Here is an 18,280-nt window from a genome sequence, read left to right as displayed (position 1 = left end):
TTTGCTGTTGCTAATTGTGTAAGAAAGTCGACAGAAGATATTTTCTCACGTTAGTTTTATTGCTTTTCTTTGTGTTGCAATTTAGAAGATTTAGCTCCTTTAAACCAATTGTATACATTTTGGAAACATTCACGAATTGTCAGAGTTTTGAATAAACTTCTTCTCTAGTGACATTATGAGGTCTAAAAAAATCTTTTCAGATGTCTGAGAGACTGAGGAGACTGTTTTTCACTTGATTCAAATTTTGTTTCCAGGTGTTTAGAGTGTCATACAATTGCTGCCATTGCTGCTTTCCAAAAGTCCGATGTGTGCTGTGACTGGAGAGTAAAACAAAATGGGAAGATGATTACTAGATGTCACACTTACCTAATAATTCTTTTATAGCATTTCTTTACCCTCACAAGTGAAAAGGGAAATTTTTATTATCTCTATTATAAAGGGTTGCACTTTACCAGTTAGAAAATTCTGCAGCCTTCCCAAATATTTAAAGCAACACCAGTCATTAGTATTCTTGTCACTATTAGGTCATTAAATGAAATGTGCTGGAAAATAGGACTCTTTCATTAAATAAGCTAATCACATTCAGTGTGAGCTTTAATAAAATTATGATAAATAGCAACTATTTAACTACCAGCAACTGCCAGGAACAATACCTTGCTTCTAGTTAAAATATTCTACAAATGTAAGTGAAATAATTAGAACACACTAAGTTCTGCAAAATGCTAGGAAGAATTAAGTCTTACCTGACAACTACTTTCCTCTGTGTCTGATCTATTTTGCAGTACACCATCTTTGTCTTTACAGCTGCAAAAAAGCAATGCTATTTTGAGCATTATTTTCATGATAGTGCAAAGGTATTAAACTGCACAAAACTTGTTCAAAATTAGATCAATCCAAATGTTTATAAAAACACTTAATATTGTTTTGCTGTTGGTTTCAACGGTCTAATAGACAGGAAAGCAAAATAGTGTAACAAGACAAAGGTCATGCATGTATCCTATTGTTTGATGCCCATCTCATAAGGTAATATCCTGTACAGTTTTTATGAACTTCTCTCTCCTACAGACATCCTGTTTGAATGCCAGCAAACAAAACCAGATGACAAATTAAACCTGCAAACAATTTTTCAGTTCTGTAACAAACTACATGAAATACAATTCCCATCAAAGGAAAGAAAGACAGTGCTCAAAAGACATGCTAGGCAAGTCTTCATAGAATGGCTTAGGTTGGAAGGGACCTTAGAGACCATCTACTCTAACCCACCTGTCCTGGGCAGAGACACCTCTCAACTAGACTTACCTGCTCAAAGCCTCATACAGCCCAGGCCTTGAACACCCCCAGGGAGGAGGCATCCACCACCTCCCTGGGCAACCTATTCCAGAGTCTCACCACCCCCATACTGAAGAACTTCTTCCTAAGCTCCAATCTACTCTCCCTCATCTTAAAACCATTCCTCATTGTTCTACTGCTAGTCACCCTTGTGAAAAGTCCTTCTCCAGCCTTCCTGTAGATAGCTTCAGGTATTGCAAGGCAGGTCTAAGGTCCCTCCCCAGAGTCTTCTCTAGGCTGTACAACTCAGCTCAATCAGCCTATCCTCATAGCAGAGGTGCTCCAGCCCTTGGATCATCTTTGTGGCCCTTCTCTGGACTTGTACCAACAGCTCTGTGACGTTCCTAGGATGGGGACACCAGAACTGGGTGCAGCATTTGAGACAGGGTTGCACAAGACCAGAGAAGAGAGGCAGCATCACCTCTCTTGACCTGGCCACACTCCTCTTGATGCAGCCTAGGATACAGTTTGCCTTCCGGGCTGCATGAGCACTTCTGATCAATCACTATACTCAGGGCTCTTTCTTCAGGGCTACTCTCAACCCACTCTGCACTCACTCTAGATTTGTGCCTGGGACTGGCCCACCCAGATGCAGGACCTAGCCCTCTGACTGGTTGAATCTCATGTGGCTGGCACTGGCCCACTTCTCAAGCCTGTCAAGATCCTCCTGGATGACATCCCTGCCCTCATGTCTTTCAGCATGAATTTTCAAAGCTATAGCTTAAAAGGTCAATATTTTTCTGTAAAGTATGGTATTACAGTTCTTACCATCAATGACAAATGCTTCTACATCATCAGCTCCAATCTGAAGTTCCTGTTGCATTGTGTCAAATGATATTTCTTTGTTCTCTACAGCCATTCCCATGAAAGTAAGTAACCTCATTTTTGCCATATTGTGTTCGTGCAACAAGCCTGTGTCAAAGTCACAATAGTTTACAATGTTAATAATCCAACAATTTATTTGTTTTCCATGTTATTTTTACTAGTTTGGTCTCCAGTACGTTAAAACTTATTTCACATCAAGAAAATACTTCACCTGTCTATATCAACATTTTTGAAGTAATAATTCCTACATCTTCCTTGTATTTTGCTGTATTAGCTGGTTTAGTGGCTCAGTGCTGTCAGTACAAGGTAGTAACTATCTGCAAAAATGCAGCACAGATCTTTTACAACAGGAAAAACATCACCTTAACAATTTTAGGTGTTGAGGGGTGCAGGTGAATCTTTCAGTTGCATCACCTGAAGAACAGCAATGCAGCCACAAACGGAAAATACACAACTGGTACTGCCAAAACCTTGGTACAACCTCACTGCTTGTTCTCATGTGTTTGCTGGAAAACAAATCTCTCAGTAATGGTTTAACAACTATTTTTGTGCCAAAGGAATGCGTTTTGGCACTCACTTAACTGTTTATGCCACAGCAAAAAAAACGTCATGAGTCACAGGTATACTTACAGCACCTAGAGTGACAAAAAAAAAGTGCTCTTTAAGAACAGAGGAATGGATATTAAAAGTTAGATTTGTTAATGGTTGTATGAATGACAGCATGAAGAACTGAGCCAAGGGCTTGCTCATCTAAATCAGAGACCATTTTCCTGAAAAAGGGTCTAGATCCAAGTTAAGACATCCAGCTGAACCAAGGCATTTCTCAGTCCATGTTTTGTGAGGTACCAACTGAGATTTAGTGGATGTTGCTTTAAAATAAATGTCAATCACTTCAGTTTGAAGTGACATTATAAACATTGACTTGCTTCAGTAAATATTTAAGTTTGGAATTTATAACATCCACACACTAATAGGAAAGCACATTACTGCAGGACATCATGTTGTGTTAATTAGCTGTAATTATGATGCAGGTTCCCTATTTGGCACCGATTCAACAAAAATGTGATCACCATAATTCATATGAATGAGGAGCACCAGCAACTATACCTAACTGGGTTTAATGGAACTCTACAAGCATCAAAAAATCAATTAGCACACATTAACCCTAATTAACAAATGCAAATGAGATGCTGATTAACTTTCCGAAAAAGACCGCTGATAATACCAGATTAAATGTGGACATGTTAGGGCGACTCAGTTGACACAGATAATGCTACTGCTGGCCTAAGTTGTCAGCATTAATAAACCAACAAATTGTAACAAACTGATGCCACCTGTAGGAGCCTTCAGTGCACAGCTTCCATAGACTGGTGTAATTGGTCCTGATCCAGGGAAGGGGAGAACTAAAGCTGATGCTGTACTGTCACTCAAACACTATAATTAATAACCTTTATTCTAAAGCCCAGTACCTTAGCAAGTTTTAGGGTGTTTTTTTAAAGTATTAAAGTATAGTTAAAAAAAAAAAAAGATCCATTTCTGGGGATCACTCATATATATTCTGAAAAACATTTAAATGCTTCAGCTAACAATTGTCCTGTTTCCTATACTAACTGCCCTGGTTTTCCAAAGGCATGGCTGAAACAGACATTCAGGTCTGCACTGCCTCAGAATCTCTTACCTTGTCCACTGCTCGAAGACATTCCAAATTATCCCAGTACAACATAAAGCAAGTGAGAAATTAGCTAACTGTAAGTAAGGCTCTTTCAAAACAGTTGCAATGGTATTTAAGGATTTTACTCAGATTATATGAATCCTAGCTATATTGAAAATGCAGACTGGATATTCACACAGGTAGAGGGAGGCAAAGCAAAAGAAATCACGACTGTCGAATCGTATACAACTAAGACAACATGTGCATGATTCATCCTCCATAAATTTAATCAATGTTATCATCATTTTCAGAAAATACTTCTGAGGACCAGTAACTAACAGATAAACCATTTCAGTACACAAAAATAAGTACAATACAGCCCCCACTTTGCCCTAAGAAGGAAAAGCTAAGATGTCCACATAAATAATGTTCAAACAGATGTGATAGAAGCCGTGCTTATCCTATATACACACACACTTATAAACTATCAAAAACTTGCTGCTAATTTTATTCACAGAGGTATTTCCATCATTTTAATACCCAAAGTACCAGCATTTTAAAGCACTGAGGGTAATTATTCTCCAAACTATACCACACTCCATTAAACAAAATAATGCATGGGTTAAAAGGCTGCACTAAGCTCGGGTTTAGCAAAGCCCTGCTTCTGCGTTTCCTCGGATGCATTCGGGCAGTGCTCAAGTGTCATTTCAAAATCAAAGTTATAAAAAAAAAAGAAAATCAGGCTTTTATGGAAACATTTATTCATTACCAATATGTCAGAACCTTAACGCAGTAATAAAAAAACCTGCATCATTGAACAATTTCTGCATTGTCACTGACCCCTGTCCTAAAAAGCTGGAATATAAAAACCGTAATTTTAATGCATGCAATAGCTTATGAACCAGTGCTCCTTTGAAACAGTCAATTACACATCAACGGGGGAGTGTCAAAGTGTTAATTACTACTCCTTTTCTCCACAGTGTGTAAATAAAGAGGGTGCTGACATTAACATTCCATCACACTGCTTCATGTGATGAAACACATTAACTGGGACAGACTGTGGCTTGCTAGGTCTAATGCATCAGCACACGCAGACACACACGCACACACACGCCCCTCCCCGCTATTTGCATGGTTCTTCTTGCTGTTCAGAAGTGTTTGCTGTTATAAAGTTATTTAATCAAAAGCAATTGTAGATTCATACAAGCTGCTGGTTTACACAATAAAGTTGTCTTCTCTGGCCTAGCCTAGAGTATCAATGCATTAAAAATTCCCTCCTACTGTTTAAGGGAAGAGGGGGAAAACAGTTCTCTTCCAAGTCCATAAACCAGCTTGTCCTAGTAGAACAAACCACAGTTAGATGGTCTGTTTGCAATGTAGCAGAGGTTACGGTCTACAAAGTCTAACCCATTCTTATAAATTCCTATTAAATTCCTTGAGCTTCAATATATGCAATCAAACTGAAGCACTTTGCAGCTTCCCTATCTTAAGGCACACAAACAGTTAGAAATGTACTGATCTGAAAACTTACCAAGGGAGTCGATGAAGTCTTTGTTGTTTTGATAAAACTTGACATAGGATGCTAGCTTAGCACTTACAAAAATTGTCAAAAGCTGGAAGATGGAAAACAAACATAAGAACAGAAGTTTAAATATTATCTATCTTTCCCTCCCTACAGACTGGACAGTTATGTGCTTGTGTGTGTATATATGAACTACTACAATTAAGAGCTGAAATTCTGGTTTCTCTCAATAGCTGAGGACAGCCTGTGCTGAGCTTCCTTTCCTCAGACTTGAAAGGCAGCTTTGCTGCAGAACTCATGTGATGGCAGTTTTTGTAACTCTAGGTTTTTGAAACTTCTAAAATGAAAACATGCTTCAGGTAATATTGTAATGTTACAACATCGAAACACTTGAACGTGTCCAGAGAAGGGCAACAAGGCTGGGGAGAGGCCTTGAACACAGCCCTGTGAGGAGAGGCTGAGGGAGCTGGGATTGTTTAGCCTGGAGAAGAGGAGGCTCAGGGGTGACCTCATTGCCCTCTACAACTACCCGAGGGGTGCTTGTGGCCGGGAAGGGGTTGGTCTCTTCTCCCAGGCAACAGCACCAGAACAAGGGGACACAGTCTCAAGCTGCGCCAGGGGAGGTTTAGACTCGAGGTGAGGAGGAAGTTCTTCACCGAGCGAGTCATTCGTCATTGGAACGGGTTGCCCAGGGAGGTGGTTGAGTCATCGTCCCTGGAGGCGTTCAAGGGGAGATTAGACTTGGCACTTGGTGCCATGGTCTAGTCATGGGATCTGTGTTGATAGGTTGGACTCGATGATCCTCGAGGTCCTTTCCAACCTAAGTTATACTGTGATACTGTGAAAATTGTATTTTTTTTAATTCCAAAAGCATTAAAAGAAACACTACACTGCAGCTCAAAGTCACTGACAGATAACCCTTCTCATCAATTTCAAAAGACACTAATAAAACTCTACAGTAATGAACAATCAAAAGACCCTCTACAGCTATCAGACCATCTTGCTAGACAGTATGTTACTTACATCATGAATAAGTTCTCCTTCCAAAAATTTGACTGGTTTTAAGGCAAGAAGATGATCAAAGAGAAAGGTATTTGGATCCTTCAATGCTCGCACAATGCATCTAATTGGAGAAGGAAAAAGCTTGATTTTATAGCAATACACATGAGTGAGTGCTACTCAATTTGTTTTCCTTGCTTTCTAGGAAACACCCAGGGGTTTCTGATGCAAGGCATGGCACATTCTCATTTTCATCTGTATTTTACAAATGGGGAAAAAAAACCCAACTAACAGAATGCAGTCATTAATTTGCCCGGTAACACAAATGGTATTTGCCACATAGTAAGACTGCAGATCACCCTACTGTGTCCACCCAACCTTCATTCCTACAGGTATTTTTACTGTCCTCCTAAAATTGCACTGTGTACATTTTCACTGTGAGGGTGACAGAGCACTGAAGCAGGCAGGCTGCCCAGAGCGGTTGCGGAGTCTCCTTCTCTGAAGACTTTCAAAACCTGCCTGGATTCGTTCCCGTGTGACCTGCTCTAAGTGGCCTTGCTCTCAAAGGGGGGTTGCACGAGGTGATCTTTCGAGGTCCCTTCCAAGCCCCAACATTCTGTGTGAATACATGACACAAAATAGAAAACAAACAAATACCAAACACTGCAAGGCCTACGATTTATCAGTGGCAGCTCCAGGCTGTAAACAGACCTGAAGTGTTTTTAGAACTCTAGATGGAAGCTTTTGTTCTGTGGCACATTAGAAGACCTAGTGCTACATGTGCTCTGCCACCCAGAAGAACCTACAGTCTGCACAGCCACAGTAGTGTGATAAACCCTAGGCAGATGTGTTCCTCCAGATATAAATGGCCTCAGATGACTGTAGGATAAGTCAGTGAAGTTTTCTTTTGCACAGACACTTTAATTTTTAAAATGAGTTATTCTAATTTCTTTCCTTGCTCAAACATAAACTACTCCCTTGAGAACTTGTACACATCTGGCAGAATTAAACAACTTACTGAAAATCCTAAGAAGAATCACAATATATAGAATGTCAAAATACAAGCTTTTACTCCTTTTGGCCAGTGGGAAAAAATACCATGTAGAGAATCAATTTACTCTCAGCTTGATCAAGAAGGAGGTTTATTTCTGTGCAGTTACAGTCTTAGTATTTGCTCACAGTAGTGACAGCAAGAATTTCTTTTCAACAGAAATTGCTATTGAAAAGAACACTCCCAAGTTAAGGGAATCAAACCATTAGTAAGAATCTGAATTAAAGGATGCTCATTCATGTTTTGACTGGACAGTTGATGATCTAAACTAAGTCCTTACCCAAGGCTGATCTCTCTTAGCAGTGACCAGGAACACATCTGTGCAGCTGCACAATGTAGTGAACCTGATTGCTCAGAACCAACCGAACTCACCCTTGACCAAATCAGCCATGCTATGGAAAACAGGCAGGGCAGGGTCCCTGCCTGCCACGTCATCCCATATTCTTAGTATTCAGGCCATCAAAGTAATTAGCAATTGAGAAGAAGCTATTTTTAAGGACACTGGGCATTCAGTATTACCTGTGAGCATCGACTCTAGCCTGCGAAGCATTGTCCTCTGTGTAACTTCCCAGTAGTTCCACCATTACTTTAGCTGCAGTGTCACTACAGAAGAAAAAAACAAAGTTACCTCAGGACTGCTGAAAAAATAGTTCAAACAGGACATGCAAATACTTAAATAATTCCATTATGATGTTATAGGTCAAATTAAATTACACTTGAAAAAGATGTAGATGATCCATTTTAATTCTAGTGGAGAGAACAAATTAACTAGATGTATTCTTTCAATTCTTGTTCTACAAAATGTTTATCTTCACCCTTCATTTCATTCTCTTAAATTGATAAATTACCTGCTGGCTATGGAAAAAGCTTTCTGAGCTAGGAACAGCTTTATATGGTTCACTAGAATGCTCCTCTTCTGCACATCTGGATTTAATCATTGCAGAATAAGTAGCCCTGCAAAGTTTATTTCAAATGTAAAATGGCATATCTTAAAGAATATTTATGGTCAGGAAAATGACTATAAAAGCTGCTTTTTCTTCTCTCACAGATTCTCTCTTCATGTATTGAGAGTGAGAGCTGCTCGTTTTACTGAGGAGGTTAAGCAGCCAGCAATTAGACAGGCTTAGGCTGCTGTGAAGCAAGCAGCTTCCAACACTGCCTTAACAGACAGTTTACAGAAAAATAGTCTAAGGAAACTGAATAACCTTACAGCCTGGTCTGCACAGATTATGCTGTAAACAGCTCATCCACATTACTATAAACCAGCTCTGAGACCAGTACAGTGCTATTTTAACAGATTCTGATCTATTTTCACCTAACAGTTTTTAGCAGAAGTGAGGCCAGCAACTGTTGATGCTCTTTACACAATTTTCAGCCAAAAAAAAGGGCACACTGGATATGCTGTGTGTATATACACAGAAAGCCATTTGCTACTTCTCATGGAATTCTTGTTAACTATTAGAAGGCTGTGACAGCTCTTGCATATAGAGATGCTAATGCCATCTTACTACTTCCTGTGAACACACCACATTCAGTAGTGAGAGCATAACCAAAACTCATGAGTGTGTGGTTTGCAGGTATCTCCCATGCACATACACAGATAGGCTGACTACCAGGAGGTACCTTCTCAGTGGACAGGAGGAAGGTTGGATACCACTCTCCAGAGGACAGGGAGTTGTAGTGTAAAGCTAAGGTCTTCCCTCAATGTAGCTCATTTCCAGACACAACAAATTTCCCTGTGTGGTCCAAGAGGCCTACAAAATTTTCCTTAAAGGAAAAAACTGTGCAGGAATAAAGTTCTGGTTCACTTTAGTTACTTGTTAATGGCATAAGCTGCACAGGGAAGCAACAAATCAATACAAGACAGCCCCCCGGTATATACTGTGCTGTGACACAGGTTTAACCCCTACAGCAGCACAGGTCTGACCAGATTTTACAGTACAATGACACTATCCTTATTTAGGTCTCTATTTTAAATCTCACAACACTGCTATTTGACAGCTTCTCTAAAGGGAGAGGTTTTGTGCTCCTAGAGAATTTGCCAAATCTCAGATGTGCATTACAAATACTAAGGCACCACGGGAAACAAGCAATATCTTATATAATCTAGATGCACATTGAGTGAAAAGATACTTCGTGCCCAAGGTAGGGCAATGTTCTGTAGGTCCCAGCCATTATTCCAGAAGTGTGTTCAGAAATGTGAACTTGAATGAAACATCTGTTTTAAGACTCCAGCATTAAAGAGATCAGCTTATGTTTTGTCGCGGCAACTGATACTGCTGCGTAGAGGAACCAATGGCTCTGTATCAGTGAAATAAAATGAGACAGCTTTATGTATGAGAGGACCATTTGCCTGTGAATCAGTCCGTGTTGGACTATGATTTTTGCACTGGTGAAACCAACAGTAGATGTTCTAGTGAAGAAAAAGAACCTGTTTAATATATTAATGCTATTCAACCTAACAATACACGACTCCTGATTTAATACAAGCTTCCAGCAGTTGTTCTTACATACTTCAGAACCATGTTACAGATTTCTGGAACTTTTCCTCTCCTTCTCTTAGGAGCAAAAATCAGAAGCCATGCATTTAAGTGATTTCCAATAGTATTTGCAATCCCCTCACCTTTTTCATTAATTTTACTTTGAAGTTGAGAAGGAGTGGAATCTTTCACTTTTATTTCTAGGAAGCAATCAGAATGCTGCAAGGCAATTGCTCCCAAACTTTCTGTGCTAAACTCTTGGGAGCCTCAGCAAATATAGCAGGCCATTTAATCTTATTCATTCTACTCAGCATCAATTTAAATACCAATCACTATTCTACCAAAGCTCAGCACTCAATGTGTTCTCTCACCTAAGATGCAAGTGTGACCATTTTTTCTAGCAAGGCAGCTTGCACAAGTACTCTTGGCTCCGCTTGCCAGTCTAGATGCATAACTTGACAAAAAGCCAGGGAGAATTGAAGAGTGATGGTAGATAAAAAGAAGAAAAGAAAATAGAGAGTGTTCAGAGACTTAGTAAGATGGAATCAAGTCCCTCTACATTACATATTAAATGGACTTAAAATTAAATGAAATGTTTTGCAGGTACCTGACTTGCTGAACTTTTTGCCACAGCTATTAGCAACCAGACTCGGCAGACCTGTTTGAATGTAAACTTGGGCAGGACTAATCCCAGTGTGAATCCTGCTAGGTCAGTGGTAGAGACCAGCTGTAAGCTGCATCAGGCTGGAGCCTAGCAGTGTCTCACAGCAGAACTCAACCCTCTGGCTGTATGCAAGCCATGCCTGCCTGTAAAAAATCATCTACAACTGCAGAAGAAAACTGGTTGTGTTACCTTGCAGTTTCATACCAACATAGCTAGGAAAATGCTGAAGGCTAAAGCAGCTGAGGCACAAAACCCTACCACAGAACCTTTATGGAAAGGTGCATAAGCAGCAGAGAAAGTGACTAATCTCTTACAAAGCTCAGCTACCAAATACACAACTCAGAAACTTGTAAATCCAGCCATCTGTTTTCCAGCCACCACCAGCAATTTTTCTTCAGCTGATCATGGGAAAGATAAAAATCCCTCTTTGAAGAGATCAAGATTATTCTGATCATCAGAAAGAAGACACCTCAACCAGAAAGTGACTGGAGAAGATTTGACAAAATGAGCTTATCACTGCAGGAAAAGGAACACCATGCAACATGTGTATGATTTACCTTTCATGAGCTAACAAACTGTTCGCTACAAACTTAGCAGCTGAGGAAAAGTCTATTAGCTGAGGAAGACCATCTCTTCTGGTGCATTGAGAGAAGTGAAAACAAACTGAACCAAAAATGATTGAACTGATTTTCACCAATCCATTCTTTTCCTTTTGATCAACACAGTAGCTGAATTATGGTTGACTACTTACTTTTCAGTTCCCACTTATCTTCCCATACTGCTAGATAGAGCAACATTCCTGAGTGCCAAAGCTGGAATGCTGCTGTGAGTTTCCCATACTATTGCAAATACTGCCCACTGATCCAGGAGAGCGAACCAGGTCAAAGGTGCTAGGGTCGCTTGTTGATGGGTTTTTTTGCTGGAGAGAAGTGTAAGTGCTCTGAAAAATTGCTCCTTTTAGTGCAAAGCTTGCTGCAACAGACAGTAAGGACACTGGGTGTGGGCGTAATGTATGACAGGGTTTGTGAAATTTTCAATGCCTAACTTAAGAATATCACCTATTATTAGTAAGCAAAAACCATTTGGTAGCAAGGGAACTGGCAGCACTGGAAACAAAATTTAGAAGTTCAGTCCATGGATCTGGTAACAAGATTGGTTAAACATAGTTAGCTCTTAGCAATGGGAATTAAGCTCATTAAAACCGCTCAATAAATCAATAGGATGAGACAAGTTTAAAAGAGTATGAGCATTGCAGGCTATCACCAGTGTATTTCTGAAACAAAGGAAGCACTGAGCCACAAACAAGGTCTCCAATCACCAATTCTGAAATTATTTTGAGCACTGAAATCTGTCATACAGTATTGTCAATGCAAAAGCATTTTACTATTACTGACAAGAATAGGAATTCCCAGTTATGCTGTAGCTCACAGTAACTACTCCATGAGGATTAATCACCTCCAAATTGAGGTGTTAAAAATGATCCTGCTATGCTGACACAGCATTTCCAGGCTGCAATTTCACCAGGCCAGAACAAGCTAACTCTTGTGGCAAAAGAAACTGTCCCCCTCCTATGACAGCTCCATATATACCCTTTTTTAATCCCTGGCAAGGTCACCTCCCCAATACTATTCACTGTGCTGCTGCACAAATGCCTACACCAGCACTAACACGTAGTTAGTGGTAGCTGGAGGAGACAGGACAGAATCGCTTCCTTCTGCAGCAGTACCAGGTTGTGCAAATGTAGGAACAGCAAGTGCAGTTCTGATACCAGTGTAACTTGACAGTGTAGAAGTCCTGGTGCTGCCTCACTATGAAAATTTAAAAAAAACTTAGAAAACTAACTCAGAAAACAGAGTGAAAGTCAAGGGAAAGGGGAAGCAATACTCCCCCCCTCCTAAAAGAACTACAGCAGGGACAGTTAGGTTGAAACTGCTGTGGAACCACATGCTGAAACTACTTCTGGATACCAGCCCACCTCTATAGCCCTGGCCAGCAGAGTCAATACACTGCATCACATCTGCAAGATAAATTGATGACAGCTCTCAGTTAAGACTTACATTAATTTACAGGCATGATACACACAGGATTACTTCAAATGCCAGAAGACACCGGTCTGCCAAGTTTGTTACATCAAAGATGCTTCTTATGATCCAGGATAATAATTTAAAATGGCCAAGCAGGTATTCTGTGGACATTAATTTCCATGACTAGTGGAAAGCTCTGTCCTAAAGGTAATGTTTACATAAAAAGACGGATCCTGTTAACTGTGATTGATAAGCCTCCTAACATCATTAAGTCAGAGATAGCACTACCATGCACTAAAATGTCAAAAGTGCAATTAAAAAAGAAACTTGGCATATTGCTACAATGCTCAAAGATTAAGATTTAGAGAAAGGAACGGTTTTACTTTGGGAATCTGTGGTTTGCAGCTAATTCACAACTAAATTTAATGCTCTTGGAAACAGTGGTAAACAGAAAAAAGCCCCCAGTGTGTTTGAATTACCAGTACAGAGTAAGTTTAAGAGTGCTGTGAGAAATACTTTCCCCACATACTAGTTACAATATTTCAACTTTACAGTTGTCCACTACCTATTACTCATCTTTCATACCTTTTTTTGCAGTCTACCAGGACATCATACAGCAGTCTCAGAAGCGTATGCTTCTTCTCCGTGCTAAGATTCCAGTCAGCAATCCATTTTCGGACCTATGTAGAATACAAGCGAGAAAAAGACATCGTCAGGGGAAAGACTGAAATAAAATCAGAAATATTTCTAATTTTCTCTCAAGCAGAAAAACATTGAAGACATCTTGTGCAGTGATTTCTTTGGGTCCTCTGACTTTCAGGCTTCCCATGCAGAACCTGGAGGTTTTCCCATGGAAAGCCAAGAGCCTGTGCTCACCACGTTACTTCCTAAATAGGGATGAGCGATTCCAATATACGCTGATCCCTGAGCAAAGGGCATGAACTTGATGCCTCACTCCTGATCAAAGCTTCTCACTCTCACTCCTGTCACAGGAATCAGACACATCTACCTACGTTCAGCATCAGGAATGGCAAATGAATGGCAATGTGATTTAGATTCTGTAGACAGACCTTTAAAAGATAAGAACTCCAGTATTCTGCACTTATTTCACGAGGCTCTGGCAGTTGCTAACAGAAGCTCTGTATCAACTCTGACTAATTCTTTGTGAGACACAACATGGCCAACACAAAGGCTGTAACTTGAAGCACCACATTAATTACCTGATCTAGTTCAGTTGGAATGTACTGGATGGCACCACATGATGAGGCCACTTTAAGAAGGCTGCAGTACACTGTGTATCTCACAGGAGTGTTCTTATCCATGCCATGGAAGAGATTGCTCAGGCTAAAGCACAAACAACAGAGTTAGAGAGGTTCCAAAAACCATTACTGAAGTGCACATTCATGTTTCTATTTGTGTGCTAGTACACACAGATCACCTTATGTCTCTGATGAATTTTAACAGCTTCTACTTTTCTAACTGTTTTCAGCAAAGAAAATGAAAACTATACATTTTAAATTTGCAATACCCAAGCAAACAAAGTGTATTTGACACTTCTACTCTATGATAGGGAAACAGAAGGTAAAAGAAGAGTGCTTCCTGCAAGAGACATATCTTGACATGATGGCCAACTCAATATGAGCCAGCACTGTGCTCAGGTGGCCAAGAAGGACAATAGCATTCCGGCTTGCATCAGAAATAGTATGGCCAGCAGGTGTAGGGATGTGACTGTTTCCCTCTACTCAGCTCTGGTGCAGCCACACTTTGAATACTGTGTTCAGTGGGCCTGTTATTGCAAGAGGGACATCAAGGTACTGGAGTGTGTCCAAAGAAGAGCAACCAAGTTGGTGAAGGACCTTGAACACAAGTCTTGCAAGGAGTCGCTGAGGGAACTGGGGCTGTTTAGTCTTCAGAAAAGGAGCCTGAAGGGAGACACTATCACCCTCTACAACTACTTCAAAGTAGGCTGGAGCAAGGCAGGGTTCTGCCTATTCTCACATGCAGCAAGCAACAGGACAATGGAAAACAGCCCCATGTTGTGCCAAGGGAGGTTCAGGTTGGACATTAAAAGAATTTTCTTCACAGAAAGGGACATTGGAACAGGCTGCCCAGGGACGTGGGAGTCACCACCCCTGGTGGTATGTAAAATGCATGTGGATGTGGTGCTAAGGAGCATGGTTTAGTTCCGTGATTCTACAATTCTACAATTCCATATGTCCCACACTTTGATTTAAAGATTTGCAGGATAATCCTTCTTACTTTGTAAGATCTCATGGTCTTGCTTCCCTCTGCACAATACTTACAGCTGCAGTCTCAGAGATGGGCGCTCTCCTTCCCGAAACTTTACTAACTTCTCACACAGGTTTTCAATCAGAGCTTCTTGTTTGTCAGGTTCCAGGATAAGCAGCAAAGAGACGACACTGTTCATCACGCTCTCAACATCTGCACAAAACAAAATATGCAGCTGTTTAAAACTACAAGCAGCAATCAGCAGCAGCTGTTTAGTGCTGGAGAGTTACTTCTGCTGTGAATTGTTTTGCATTAGCTAGAACTGCAAAAGACAGCAAATGCCAAGATAACCAATCCAGATACTCATTAGAATGTACCAGAGATTTGGCTTGTGGTCTTTCACCAGCACATCTCCACGTAAAGCAAAAATTAGTTTGCTATCACTCTTGTTCTGAATTCCCTGTTCACACATAAGAGAAGGCAGAGGAACTTCAAGTTGTGGTCTTTAAAAACCAGTAGTTTCTTCCTGCATGTCCTGAAAACTGCCTGTAGTTCCACAATGACAATACTAACACCTAGTGCTCAAGTACAGTAAAACATTTCACCAGGAGCTCAAGGGATAGCCCTACCACAAGATGTGAGTAAGAACAGAGTATATCCAAAAGCCTCCCCAGCTCCTGTTTTAAGCATAGCATTCCAGCCTTTCCAAACAGGACCAGACAGGTTCTGCATTTTCTTTTCACAGCCTGCCCAAATGTCAGCTACACAAAGGATAAAATCAAACTCACTACACATGGAAAAGATTATTTATTTTCTGAAATGCCATCTGAACACCAAAGAGCAAGCAATATGCTTCTCCAGTACTTCATGCTCACCTGCCTAGAGTGAAAGGCAACATGGCAAATAAGCTTACATATTCCATCTTAGCTGAATCATGCATTTTTTCAAACACCATGTATTACTCACATTGGTAATTGATTTTATTTTACACATAAGAGTTCTGAATAAAGTTTGTATATTGGTACAGAGCATAGCAGGCACATTGAGATCACTTAAGGCTACTAGAGCACTATCTGTGTAATTAAAACAGCACATTTTATATCTACAGCCCTAAGTCAAAGAGAGTTCCTGACTAGAGAAAATCTTGGTGGCTCTGGACAACAACAATCAATTAATGTTCAGGCTTTAAAACTTCTACTTACAAATGTCCTATATTTTGTTGTTACTTTAATTTTCCTTGATCTGCAGCATCACAGCCATTAACTCACATTTTTGTTTTTATCTTTTTTTTTGAGAAAGAAAACCTACTTTACATACAACTTGCTGTGCCTTTGCAACAAGCAGAGTCTAGCCCAATTTCTGACTTCTTCAAAGGGTGCTGGATGTTTGGAGGAAGGAGAGGTGGAGTACATGCAAATCCTGCTTGGCAGTAATGGAAATAAGCACTTCCAGTAGTATCAAGATGCATGTGTCAAGCATGCAAACCATACCTCTAAAGTCTGCCAACTGTTACTGCTTGAAAGCACTAATGGCAATACATTGAGCAAACCCAGCAAGACTTCAAGATGCAAACCTTTGTCATCCTCTTTCAGGCAGACATCGCACACCTCAATAATCTGTGCCAAGTCCACATGAAGTCCACCCTCAGCATTTTCTTCAGAGATTTCTGCTCCTTTGGATTTCAGGTAAGCTCGAAGTTCTGCAGCCTTAAAAATAAAGTAGCAACACACAGAGAACAAAACAGGTTTTTTGTGAACAGCACAGTCAAAGTAATTAAATTGCTTACAGATTTTTGCTCTGTAACCACTCCTCTGCCCCCACTGCTCACTTGCACTTCCTCTCACCTCTCCCTACCACCCTGTAATCTACAACACTGCCTCTCCTCAGCTTTAACACACCAACCAGATATAGGCTCAGTGTAAGATGCTGCATGTGCTATGGCAAGTTTGCCACTAAGTGAACACATCACAGAATTGTTGAGCTTTCTCACAACATGCATATGTCACACTGGGTTAAGGGACAGAAGGCCTAGGAAGTTTTCATGACAAAGATTCTTTCTCATTAATTTATTAGCTTTTCCTCCCTTTGACAACTTCAGGCAAAAGAATAAAATAATTTATTTGCTTATTCACCTGAAAACAAAAAGGGTATGAACAAAACCGCTTCAGAGAGGGCAGAACAGATAGTCTTCACACAAGTTAGTTCCAAATACAATGCTACAACCTGCTTTACCTGGTTGAAACCACACTAAGAAAATACCTTGCCCACAGTGACAGCCCTATGCATGAATTTCACAACCCACCATTTCAGCAGCAGAACCATAACCCTTCAGACACTGTATGAGCCTGTAAAACTTTTGTCAAAGGAGAACTCTGGCCAGGATGCCACTGTGACACCCGGGGTAACCGACATCAAATTCAATGTCAAATCATTATGGTACCAAAACACACAGATAAATGCTCTGGCACCCTTCACTGCACTGAAGATGCTTCAGGCTGACTGCTTGATGGGGATATAGTAGGCATTATGACAACTGAAAGCTGGACTGAAGGCTAACACTTGTGTATGCACTGCATATACATACACTACTTAAAAGGCACTGTGGACAAAAAAATCCCCAAATTCAAAATCAAAACAAAGAAGCAGCTCAAAGACTAAAGTCGCAGTTCCTGTGTCTGTAGTGTGGAGAAACGCGCAAAAAGTAACCCTCCTGCCCGTACCTCAACTAGTCTTCCTCGCCTACAAATAAAAAGTACTGCTGCTGAGAGGTGACAACACACCCCCAGGGAGGAGAGGAACCCGCACACCTCGCGGTGGCTGTCACTTCACAGTCTCTAACCCGCCTGTTGCCTGTCTCTAGCCAACAACCCCAAAACGCTTACAGCGACCGGCGCGGGGCCGGCAGCGCGCCCGACAGCCGTCGGCAGGACAGGCACGGCGCCCTCGCCACGGAGGAAGGCCTGACAGGGATGGACCCAGGCTCCGCTCCGCCTGCCCTACACAGGCCCGGTCCGGCGTCTTCGCCACGGGATCGACACCCCGAGCGCCAGGACCCAGCCCTCTCGCTCTGCCGTCGACACCCGCGCAACCCGCTCCTCGCCGAGCCCCGGCGGCTGACCTGATCTTCTTCCGTGATGTCGATAAAAGCCGGGACGCTCATGGCGGCAGCGGCTCCCGCGGCTGGAACGAGCACGCCGCCCGTACCGGAAAGAGAGAGAGGCTTCCGGTGCTGCGCGCCGCGCGCTTCCGCCTCACCGCCGCTGAGGGCAGGGCGCGGCGCTGCTCGCAGCCCTGCGGTGTGGGGGTGTGGGAGCCCTGGCAGGCGGCTGTCTGGGCTCTGGCTCAGGAGCGCGCGGGCTCCTCCAGCCTCCCATTCGCCCTCCGAGCGGTTCTCTTCTGGCCCTCGGTGGTGGAGTTCTGCTGCAGGGCAGGGGTGCCCCCATCGTGGGCAAGCGGCATAGAAGCAGCCGTGGCCGGATTCCGCCTTTGGGAGGGAGGCGGCAGTA

At 41.6% G+C, this 18,280-nt stretch overlaps 1 protein-coding gene across 1 annotated transcript; it reads right to left on the bottom strand.

Moving 5' to 3' along the window:
• Positions 1–40: 40 nt before the first annotated feature.
• EIF3M (eukaryotic translation initiation factor 3 subunit M) lies at positions 41–17,979 on the bottom strand. Its single transcript, XM_068147872.1, has 11 exons — positions 17,893–17,979; positions 16,348–16,480; positions 14,849–14,987; positions 13,766–13,889; positions 13,131–13,225; positions 7,897–7,980; positions 6,351–6,450; positions 5,337–5,418; positions 2,098–2,241; positions 744–804; positions 41–317 (listed from the first exon to the last, which is right to left on the bottom strand). Exons 1-11 carry the CDS (start codon positions 17,932–17,934, stop codon positions 197–199), a joined length of 1,125 nt encoding a protein of 374 aa, XP_068003973.1. The 5' UTR covers positions 17,935–17,979; the 3' UTR covers positions 41–196.
• Between the last annotated feature and the right edge of the window lie 301 nt (positions 17,980–18,280).

This window comes from Melanerpes formicivorus, unplaced genomic scaffold, assembly GCF_026170545.1.
Source record: "Melanerpes formicivorus ecotype bairdi unplaced genomic scaffold, bMelFor1.0.p_v2 SCAF_16, whole genome shotgun sequence".
NCBI lineage: Eukaryota > Metazoa > Chordata > Aves > Piciformes > Picidae > Melanerpes > Melanerpes formicivorus.
This window is presented reverse-complemented; position numbering and strand designations above follow the sequence as displayed.